We start from the raw sequence: 12,244 nt of genomic DNA, 5'->3' as shown, positions 1-12,244 counted from the left end.
AAGATACAACTACTTTTCCCAGAAAAAATAAGGTTGTATGCATAGTTTTCCATACAATTCAGGGGCACCAAAGATCAAAGCCCATGGATGCCAAATGAAGAACTTTAGTATACACCTATAAAACCCAGTACTCTAGAAATCTGAAGATGTGAAGATCTAAAGAAGCCTGAGTATGTGTTCACAATTCCTATAATGATGTCAGAAGAGCAGACTCATAAAAACATAGTTTTGTAAAGAGTGCCTAGTAAGCAGGCACTAGCAATGTGGAAGAGAGTCATACTTTCTTAGTATAATCACTAACATTTCTTTCAAGCAAATGTACTAAGTATGTAGGCTTTCATTACCATTGGTAACTCACCCTCAGCTTGATGGTGTAGATTATAAAACTCTCGGGCAATGATATCTGCCAGTTTCTCACACCATTTTTTTGATGGACAAAAAAGTAATACTGAATGGTTATCACGAACGGTCTCATAACACAAACTAACAACATGGTCTTCATCACCCTAAAAAAGAAAGAGAAATAATGACTTCAGTGGTATTTTTAAAACATTTTCACACCAGGTATGTTGGTACACACCTGTAATCTCAGCAACTGAGGAGGCTGAGACAGGAGGATTACAAGTTGGAAGCCAGCGTCGGCAATTTAGCAAAACCTTATCTCACAATAAAAAATAAAAAGGGGCCAAGAATGTAGCTCAGCATTCCTGGGTCCAATCCTCAGTACCACAAAAAAATTTCCTCACACCAGTTTAAAATCATTCACTTTTCTTCACAGGAAAAATTTTATTATTCAAAGGCATAATAAAAAATCAGCTACAAAGTCCATAACAAAATAGAAAACAAGCCAGGCATAGTGGCACATGTCCATAAATGTAGCTACTCAGGAAGCTGAGGCAAGAAAATTAAGAGTTTGAGGCCAACCTGGGCCACATATAAATGAAGATACTAGGTTCTGAGAAATTTTGTGATTCAACTACTATCTCAGCCTTATCAAGTATCACTATTAAATGTCAGAGGTAGGTCTAACTCCCAAATGATGTGCTTTTCATTCTATATACTATAATTATACCTACCATTTAATGTAAGATTAATTTTCCACATTAGTGTTTAGTTTAAACTAAATCATAAGAAAATCTTTTCCTAGTTAAACAGAAAAATCCACAAAACTAAGTATATTCTTAAAAATGGGTATATCATATATCAGGAAACGATGGTCAAGGCACAACTACATTTCCTCCTTCACCATCACCATCAGTTCTTTAAAGTGAAACTGACTGGCTTAGTTTTAATTCTAGTGGATGTGGAACATGCATTCAACTATTTTGCAACCTCTCATTATATTTCAAAAATTGTTAACTTGCTAGAAAATGACATTAAACACAATGATACCAAGAGCTATGATATAAAAATAATGACTTACCTTCACTTGTAGCATGGGTTGAAATTCCCTCACAAGCTTCATTGAAGAGTCATATATGGAATTTCCAATTTTTACTGACTCCAAAAGTGGTACAGGGCGAAAGTCAGTATGATAGAGTTCAGCATTCAACCAGGAAGCCACAAGCTCCAAATTAGGAAGAGTAGCACTCATTCCAACAATCTGTACAGCATTAGACAGAGGACTGGCTAAATCTGCCTGGCTGTGAAAAATAAATGAAACACACATTAAAACACGGTATATTGGGACTGGGGTTGTGGCTCAGAGGTAGAGCACTCGCCGACCATGTGTGAGGCACCAGCTTTGATCCTCAGCACCACATAAAAAAAAAAAAAATAAAGATATTGTGTCCACCTATAACTAAAAAATAAATATTAGAAAAAAACACAGTATATTAACAAGTAGTGGTGCTATGTGCTTGGGCATGTCCTTTGGCACACACATGCATATAATTTTTTAGGGAACAGGATCTAGGAATAAAATTACTATATCATTGATTACTGGGTCACAGATCTTCAATTTTAAGAGATAATGCCAAACTGTTTCCCAGAGAGTCTGAACCAAAGTAACACTCCCACAAAATATGTGTATTCTATTGTTCCACGGTCTTGTCATTACTTAGTATTATCAATCTTTTTAATGTTAGCCATTCTGGAGAGCAAGTCGTAAACATTAAAAAGTAATTTCTATTTTTCTGATTACTAATGAGACTAGCACCATTTCATGTATACAGACCATTGGGAAACTCTCTTTCAAATGTCTATTCAAGTTCTTCATTGATATATTGGGTTATTTATGTATTTCTTATTCATTTGTAGAACTTTTAAATTTTCTGGATAGTGACTTTCCTTTTTCATTTATTTTTGCATTTAATTTTATCATTTATTTCCTTTTACTTCTGTGGCATTATTTTATTATTCTTTTTCAAAGTTTCTTGAAATGGATAATTAAATAACATTTCCCGTCTGCCTTCTATAATAAGATAAACATTTCATACTATCAATTTCCCCTTAAAAATAACTTTCGCTGCATTTCACAATTTTGTTGAGATATTTTTCTAGTTCAAAACTAGTTTCTAATTTCTATTGTGATTAATTTTTTGACCCAAAATGAGCCTAAAACGTATTGCTTAATTTCCAAACATGTAGGCATTTTCAGCTTGTGCTTTACTTATCCTTATTCCTAACTCCATTCTTCTGTTGTCAGAGAATATATTTTAAGTCATTTCAAACCTTTGAAATATGTTAAGACTTTCTTTATGACCCAGCATATGATAAATCTCTTCATAAATGTTTCATGTGGAACTGAAAAGAACATGTACTCTGACATTTTTTGCTAATTATTATACATGTATCCATTAGGTCAAAATTGCTGATTTCATAGTAATATCATCATATCCATAAAGATTTGGGATACAGATGGTTATCTGCTTGTTCTATCACATACTGAGAAAGAAAAATGTGCTTAAAGCTCCACAAAATGGAAAGAGCCTATTAAGTGTCCAGCAAGACATATTGGTACAAAATTTCAAAACACAGGGAAAGAAAGGAGCTCCTAAAAACTCCCAGACAGAATTTTAAAAATTTATACAAAGAATGAATGATCAGCATGGCATTGGATTTCTCAATAAAATGGGAAAGTAAAGCCATGACAATTCTGAAGGAAAAACATTCCCAATCTTGATTTTTATGTCTGGACAATCTATGAAAATAATTGCAACACATTTTCAAACACACAAGTTCTCAAACAACTGATAACCATAATAGTGTGTTCACAGAAATAAAGTGGTACTTCCGAGAAGACATCCCCACCAAAGTAAGGAAATAAATGAAGAGAAAGACATGTGATCCAGAAAGGGGGCTCTATCTGAAGCAAAAAGCAATAGAAATGAGTGATAATGGTGAAGGGAGATCCCAGATGACTGCAGCACAACACAAGTACAGACTAACCACCTTTCAGATTGGAACAACTCAAAGGCTTTAGGAGAAACATCTTCAAGATGACAACTTTGGTAGAATATCAAATGTGCTGGAATATAATGGAGATTTATACAATTGAGCAAGAGGCTATGCATATATTAGCAATAAATGCATAAGGAAACCAAGCCATTAAAAAATACATTTGTTAATTTCAGAGAAAAAAAAGGTTTTTTAGAAAAGTAAAAGTAATCACAGTTTATAATAGCTCAGTGGATAATGGCATTCAGACAGTCACATTACTATGACACTGAATAACGATCTAAGCAAAATTACAATATAATTATATCTAGAGAGTAGAAACAGGATCAAAGGAGAAAGAGAGACTGTACAGATGGGGGAGAAGATTGGGTATTGTTGCATAGAGAATATAAGAGAACCCAATCTTCATGTTCCATAGTAAGAAGTCAATATAAAAGAACTCAAGGAGCAGCATTTAGGGATACTACTGTAAATACAAAAACAAAAGCCTAGAAGAGTTGAAAGTTCTTGCCACTGAGAAGTAGGAGTTGAAGAACCACTATTTGACAAAATAAGCGTTACCTGCTTAAATTATATGTAAATAAAACTGACAAACAGAAAAACTAGATTTCCAAAACCTATTGCAAAACTATGTACACTGAAATAAAGCAGTGAGCAATCAAGTCTTAGAATGTTTACAAAGTAATCTAAAATCAGTTTATCTAAAGAACTCATTTTAGAACAAAAACTACTGTACAGTTGCTCTAAATAAGGAAAGTACCGTCCTCTTTTAGTTTAACGCCTACTTTTGCAGACATTTTTCCAACATTGTTTGAAATCTCAAGAATTCAGTTATTTCAGCTACTCACCTAGATGCTGATTTCTGAGTAATATAGCAAATCTTGGTCAGCAAAAGTTCCAGCAGATATCCTCGGTGAGAGTCTCCCAACATATGTAACTCATCCACAACCACCATTCCTAAAAAGATTTTCCAGATACCAAGTTTTACAAAATTTCACAATTCCAAGAAGACTTTTAAGAGATTCAACATCTTATACCCTACAGTAAGCATTTACCATTATTTATTATAAGTGATGCAGATTTCAAACCATAAAACAAACAACAACAAAAAAAGATTCCACAAAATGGGCAATTCTTTTCTGGATGTATTCTAAAGCTAAAAACCAATGATTAGCTGACTTAGGTCTGTCCAAACCCAAGGAAAACTGCCTCTTGTTACTCACTTCCAAATTGGTAACCTTACAGGAATATATGTGCAATGATTTATCAAAGATTTCAGTTATATAGTGTGTCAACTTTTTTTAGGAGGAAACAACCATATTCACATTAGAAAGTTATGCCAAAAAAAACAGAATCAGGTCAAAAAGAAACAGATGATTTTAAGGAACTTTTTAAAATATGATAGACTACTGCAAAAGATAAATATGATCATAATGTCCTTCTCCCTACTTAGAGAATTGAACCAATCTATATACTTGAAATAATACTGAAAATTTAGTGTCAACCCATGCCTTCTTTGGTAAACATTTTTGTGACTTCAGTGTTTCACATGCACTGGTATCTCCCGCAATGGATCCCACCAAAATTAGGACCATTCAGACAACTTCCTAATGACATGGGATACTCTTTTTCCTTAGCAGTAAGGTACTCCAAAGTCCTGCTATTTGTTGAATTATTCCAGAATTTATTCATCATCCCAAAATGCTTATTTTACCTAGTATGCCAAGCATTGCACTAGACACATTGGAAATAACATTTAATAAGATTATTACAATCCTTAAGATATTTGACATCCAGTGGAGTCACAAGTAATAAAACAGTTAATACAAATTGTGACTCTCCTCGGACTATACCCAAAGGACTTAAAAATAGCATACTACAGGCACACAGCCACATCAATGTTTATAGCAGCACAATTCACAATAGCTAAATTGTGGAGCACACCTAGATGCCCTTCAATGGATGAACAGATTAAAAAAAAAAAAAATGTGGCATATATACACAATAGAATTTTACTCAGCAATAAAAGAGAATAAAGTCATAGCATTTGCAAGTAAATGGATGGCATTTGAGAAGATAAATGCTAAGTGAAGTTAGCCAATCCCAAAAAAACAAATGCTGAATGTTTTCTCTGATATAAGGAGGCTGACTCATAGTGGGGTAGGGAGGGGGAGCATGGGAGGAATGGATAAATTCTAGATAGGGCAGAGGAGTGGGAGGGAAAGGGAGGGGGCAGGGGATTAGCAAGGATGGTGGAATGTGATGGACATCATTATCCAAAGTACATGTATGAAGACATGAATTGGTGTGAACATACTTATGTACAAACAAAGGTATGAAAAATAGTTCTATATGTGTAATAAGAATTGTGATGCATTCCGTTGTCATGAATTTAAAAAATAAAACCAATTTAAAAAAAAGAAAATTCAACAGGGCAGAGCAAGTAGAAATAGGAAAAGGCCACACAAAAGTTTTGCAGAAGTCAAACTCTGTTTCTTTGTATTCAATGTGTATGCCATCTATTTTTTTATAGTGTTTGCTTTCTAGTAAAACATTTAATTATTGTGGTGAAAGTGGAATTTGTTTTGCTGTTTCAAAATAAATAAATTTTTTTTTTAAAAAAAAAGACAAATTGATTGTGATTTCTTTCTCAAAGGCTTTATAGAATAGAGTCCGTGTCTCATATTCTTTGATCCTGCCTCAACATTACCATGGTATTTTTGTATATTTTATTTATTAAATTGTGAAGGATTGCACTATTGTTATACATAAATACTTTTATGAGTGCATTATTATTATATATAATAGAGGGTTCATTCTGACATACTCAAAAATGCATATAACATGATTTGCTCCATTTCAATCCCCAGTACCTCCCCTTACTCTTCACTCCCCCACTACAATCCTCTTTCCTACTGTTCTTCCTTCTATTTTTTGTTAATTGGTACAATATAGTTGCACATAAAAGTAGAATTCATTGTGATATATTCATGCATATACAGCATAATTTGGTCAATGTCATTTCACAGTTCCTTCCCTTTCCCATCCTTCCTCCTCCCCCTTGAAACCCTTCCTTTACTGTCCTCCCTTTTATTTTCATGAGATCCCCTTTTTTAATTCACTATTTCTCTATAGCTTCTGCACATAAGAGAAAACATCTGACCATGATGTTTTCAAGTTCACCAGGTTCTCAATGAGTAGCTGAAATGCTTGCTGATTTTGCTACCACTAAAACCATTTTATTCTAGTGGCCACATCTTAAATGGCCTTTTAGTAGTTAAAAATAAATCTAAAAAATAAGGTAGAAAATTATCCCAGGGTCCCAAATTCAAATACAGTTTCTGTGGCTCCCTATTATTTCCCTTTTGAATGGTAGTCTCTGAGTCTAGACCTAATCAAGACATTATAGCATCAAAATATAATAATGGATACATAATACACGAATTGTGGAGAGGGCAGATCCAGCCTCAAATGCTTCTTTCCATTCCTGGTAAAGTTTAGACAAAGAAGAAGAAATGAGAAAAGACTGAGGCTCAAAGATACCCTCTCTGTTTTTGAAAGTACAAAAATGCAAGGTAGTGAGATCAATAATAGCAGGACACAAAACTTGTACTTTTTAATGCAGATTTCCTAATATTACAGATGCCAATTCTTGCCTCCAGAAGTAGATGACAGATAATGGAATAACAACATGGGACATATAGAAATCACAGTAGCTCCCCTTTATTTCATCAAAAATAGCAACAGAAAGTATGTTTAATTTTCTAATTTTTTTGCCTGGAATGGTAGTACATACCTGTAATTCCAGCAACTCAAGAGGCTGAGGTGGGAGGTTTACAAGTTCAAGGCCAGCCTGGGCAACTTAATGAGACCTTGTCTCAAAAAGTAAAAGGGTGGGGATATAGCTCAGTGGTAGAGCACTCCTGAGTTCAATTCCCAGTACTGCCCAAAAAAACATTTTTATATTTTCTTACCCAGTAGATCCATCTTATTCTCCTCTATGAGGCGATTGATAAGACCATTGGCTCTCTCAATTGTGCAGACAGCAATATCCAAGGAAGAGAAATGCCCTGTTGGAGAGGTACTGCCCATGTACCCATCTACTTTTATTCCTACTTCCTGAAACAGGCTCTGAATTGAGTAAAAAGAAACAATAAGGGTGGTAAAAGGTCAAAATATATCAGTTACAAACAGATTCCATTCCAGAAAATAGACATAAGTATTTAAAGATATTTATCAGATTACTCTCAGTTGCTCCTGGCCAGGACTTCCTGTTTTTATTTTGTTTTGTTTTACAATCATATACTAGAAATATTAAGTTTAGAAATGACAAAGCTTAGTGCAGGAATTCCTATTAAGACAGAGTCAAATAAAATTAAGTACATCATTTTATGATAGTATTTAATAACCTACAAAGTTCTAAGAGGTATTTATAAAAATTGGAGAAAATTTACCTTAAACACTAACATTTTTAATTTAATAAACTAGCTAATTTTAACACTAATTTAACATTTTAAGGAATTCGTTATTTCTCTCTAGCTTCTGCACATGAGAGAAAACATCTGACCATGATGTTTTCAAGTTCACTAGGTTCTCAATGAGTAGCTGAAATTCTTGCTGATTTTGCTACTACTATAACCATTTTATTCTAGTAGCCACATCTTAAATGGCCTTTTAGTAGTTAAAAATAAATTTTAAAAATAAGGTAGAAAATTATCCCAGGGTCCCAAACTCAAATACAGTTTCTGTGGCTCCCTATTATTTCCCTGTTGAATGGTAGTCTCTGGGTCTAGGCCTAATCAAGATATCATAGCATCAAAATATAATAATGGATACGTATTTACACAAATTGTAGAGGAGGCAGATCCAGCCTCAAATGCTTCTTTCTATTCCTGGTAAAGTCTTTTTATTCTACTAAATATAGTCTTATTATTCTACTAAAGACCAACAATGGAAGAAAAGTCTTTAAAAGTTTAATTCTGTGGGACTTTAATATTAATTTTTTTTTAGTTTAACTTTTTTTTTGAGAAAAAGAGAGAGAATTTTTTAATACTTATTTTTTTAGTTTTCGTGGACACAACATCTTTATTTTTATTTTTATGTGGTGCTGAGGATCCAACCCAGCACCCCGCGCATTGCGCCACATCCCCAGCCCCAAGTTTAACTTTTAACTAACATACCTTCTCAATAAAAAGGATCCTTCATCATTTAGTTATTTTGGGTCTAAGTTGAGAGGTTGTTACCATGTAGGACCAGCTTTGTTGGCTATTTGGCCTCTGAAATAACTGTTAAAAAGATTTATAGAACCATAGAACTTTAAAGCTGTTCGTTCAGTAAATTTCCTCTGAGCATTTATTGAGTTAACCAATAGTGCAAAGGGTTAACATCCTCATTTTAAAAACAAAAACACTGAGACCCAGCAGAGTGTGTGTCTGGACTGAAGACACAGTAGTAAAACTGGGACTAAAACTCAGATTTTTTGGCCTAACAGTACAAAGATCTTTTCATTCCAATAATACTTTTTTTTTTTCAATGCAAACCACAACAGTAAGTTTAATCTATTTTATGAAACACTGTATTTGTGAAAATGCCTTAAAAACTGTTAGTATCATATCAAATATAAACTACTATTCATGTTTTAAGAACAGAGGAACAGGTCACAGACCTGAAGCTTCACCTGAGCTCCAATGATCTTGTTATTCAGCCCCTAAATGTTCCTAGTGACCCTCAAACAGGATAAGATATGCTTCCTTAAACACACTCCTTTCTACACTTCAGTCTAGTCCTACCATTTAGTTTTAACCCTGATTCTTAATTTGCATGGTTATAGGCCAATTGAAGTATTCTGTTTCCTTCCTAAGAAAAGTTTACAAATTTTTACATAATGGCTCTTTCTTTCTTATGCAATAATACTTTTTTTAAGGTTTCCCTCCATTAACTTTCAATGCTTTAATGGTCAACATTTAAATCTAGATGAGTGCAACAAGAGATTTTTCATTTGCTTATATAATTCAATTTCAAATCAATAAGCCAAGGTTGCCAATAATGGGCCTTCACTATTTCAAACTTAGTACAAGAACATTACCTGGAGATAGTACTTCTTCTCTTTAGCCACAGAAACAAAGGGAAGAATAAACAAAGCTTTCTTTCGCATTTCCAAAACCCGCTTCAAAATAAGCAATTCTGCAACAAGAGTCTTCCCCGCACTTGTAGGAGCTAAAACATGATTATTCCACAAAGTTATAACAAAAAACAAGTAACATCTGGTACATCACTTGAATGTTTTAAGCCATATCTAATACTACAGAGCCTAAGATGACCGTATCAGGAAAGTCTCAACTAGCACTTGAAATCCTTATACCCTGAAAATCCCTAACTTTAAGCCAACTTTCTAAATAGTCTCACACTAAAACCAGAGAGTAAAAAAGCTTCATATCAGCAATGAATGATGAACATTAGCAAGTACCTAGTTATACCTAAAGATTCTTCTCTTTAAATACTGAATGGCTAAAAGACCTGCTTGAGGAAGAAGATGAATACTTGTAACCTCTGATAGGAGCCAGAAGTTGAGGGAGAGGAGCTGCAAGGAAGCTTAAGGAAAGGAAACAGAACTTATGAGAAGGAAAGAGGAAAGGAATGGCAAGCATGAGAAACAGCATGTGCAAAGGCCTGGAAGAAAGCCTGGCATGTTCAAGAGACAAGGAGCGATTTAGTAAGCCTGGAATATGAAGTGATCCAGGGGAGCAAAAAAATAAAGAGACATAACAGAGACATGACAGAGAGTTTTATAATTCCAGAGTTTAAAGAGGTTAGACTATCCTAAAAGTAATGCAGAATGACAGATGAGTAAGGGAGTGACAAGATCATATTTGTATTTTATAAAGCTCTCTTTGGGTTGAAAGAGTGGGGCAAGAACAGAGGAAAAGGTCAAGCTCATTAGAAGATTATTCCATTATCTAAAAAAAAGACAAGGAGCTGAACCAGGCAATGGAGTTAAGAACAGAAAGAAGTAGTCAAAAGTAGTCAGAATCAAGAGATATTTAAGGTAAAAGACGCAGGGCTTTACACATTAATGAATGATACCCAAGTTTTGGTTAAAGCAACTGAAGTGGCTAGGTTATTCTTCCACTAGTCAGCATTTAGAAGTACTTCCTATGTGCCAAAAACTATTTTATACTCTTACACATGTGAAATAACTTAACGCTTCCTAAATACTACCAAGTATCTTCCCTCACCCCACCTCTAAGCAGTTTGCAAGATTATACAGCCAGTGAGTGATAACAGTTTTTAAAGCCACCCCAGTCCAACTCCTCAGCCTGAACTTATATCTTCTAATAAATTAATGATATTATTCTGTTTTGTAGCCATAATGAAAAGTCTGGGAGATTCACAATTTCAGAGAAAACTGACACAAGGAATTGTGTCTTACCAAATGATTAATTTCTAAAATCAGAGTGGTAATAAGCACAGGTTAAAAATTGCAAAAGTCAAAGTTGCCCTTGAAAACCCATGTATATCTTCTACAAAACATATTACATGTACTTTTGTACATATAACTCTATACAAAAAAGTCAATACACAAACATATAATGTATAATGCTCACACTCTGAAAAGCAACTGAGATCAAAGGAGGGAAGCAGATTTACATCTCCCATCTTAAAAATAGTAGAGAAATTAATGTGCATAAATCTGAATACCTGAATAAACTAAATTCTTTCCTTCCAAGACTTGTCCAAGCAAAAGGCACTCTGCCTGCCATTCAAACATTTTTTTTACACCAAAACTGTGATATTTCTCCAGAACTGCTTTAGGAAGTCCCCAATTTGCCAATAGCAGCTTGTCTACTTGGTCATCCAGATCTGTTTGCTTGCATACCCCTTTCAGGAAAAAAATAAACAATTAATATTTTAATTTAGTTCTAACATATAACCTTAGCAATTAGTCCTCCACTGTGTGTTGGAATTCTTATGTGTTGGAATGAAAACACATCCTGAATTCAAGAAGTTTATGAGAAATTGACCATGTTCAGAAAGGTAAGAGAAAACTGTTATTTGTATTTACTGGCTATAATATTTTTTTTTCTTAAAAGCTCTGAACAAAAAAATTGTGTTAGGCACAATGGATAAGGCGTTTGGAATAGTGGTGCTCCTCACCGGAGATATGTAATCATTACAAAGCTAAGTTGAAGAAGTTTCTATTAAGTTTTAGTGTTATAACCACTGCCCAAAAACAATGAAGAATTGGGTTAATGTTCAACTGGCACCCAACCCAATCTGAGAAAACTCTACAAATCCCTTCCAGCCTTCCCCTGGGCTCCAAACTGCCAGCGCCATACCCACGACCGACAAGATGGTATAAGGATCTGCAAGGAGAAATTAGCACTCTAGGAGCAAACCCTCCCTCAGGTGAAGGGGTTTAAACGGCCAACCAGGAGGCTGTTTCTGCAAAGATCTAAAAACCCTGAAGTCACTTGAACTTGAGTACCGCGCGGTCAGTGAAAGCATGCTTATGTCTGAACAGAAAGTGACCACAGCACCAGGCCCGAGTCACAAACGGAGGAGTGCGGAATTCCAGTGATTGTGCCAACAAGCAAGCTCCACGCAGCGAGGACATCGTCCGGCAAGTGATCTGGCGAAACTAGCCACGTGTCCCGTGGCCCCCAGGGTGCACAAGAGTACCTGCACCTGCGGCCTTCAGGCTGCGTCCCAAGCCCGGGGGTGGACTCAGCACCGGCCCAGACAGGAGCTGGGGGCTGAAACCGCTGTCGCCGCCGCTTCCCGAGAATGAATCTGAATCTGATCGCCGCCGTTTTCCACTCCGATGAAGGAGATTCATTGCAGAGTC

The 12,244-nt window shown here is 35.1% G+C and overlaps 1 protein-coding gene across 1 annotated transcript in view; it reads right to left on the bottom strand.

Annotated features, from left to right (window-relative positions):
- Nucleotides 1-12,235, bottom strand: part of Polq (DNA polymerase theta) — a 107,355-nt gene extending 95,120 nt beyond the window's left edge. Inside the window, exons 1-7 of the mRNA XM_027936100.2 lie at nt 12,079-12,235; nt 11,098-11,277; nt 9,485-9,615; nt 7,374-7,530; nt 4,248-4,356; nt 1,424-1,643; nt 359-506 (exon numbers count right to left, since the gene is read on the bottom strand). Coding sequence (XP_027791901.2) covers nt 359-506; nt 1,424-1,643; nt 4,248-4,356; nt 7,374-7,530; nt 9,485-9,615; nt 11,098-11,277; nt 12,079-12,235 — 1,102 coding nt within the window. The remainder of the gene's footprint in view (nt 1-358; nt 507-1,423; nt 1,644-4,247; nt 4,357-7,373; nt 7,531-9,484; nt 9,616-11,097; nt 11,278-12,078) is intronic.
- Between the last annotated feature and the right edge of the window lie 9 nt (nt 12,236-12,244).

Source organism: Marmota flaviventris, chromosome 8 (assembly GCF_047511675.1).
Source record: "Marmota flaviventris isolate mMarFla1 chromosome 8, mMarFla1.hap1, whole genome shotgun sequence".
NCBI lineage: Eukaryota > Metazoa > Chordata > Mammalia > Rodentia > Sciuridae > Marmota > Marmota flaviventris.
Note: the sequence above shows the minus strand (reverse complement) of the source record. Positions and strands in the feature narration are given on the sequence as shown.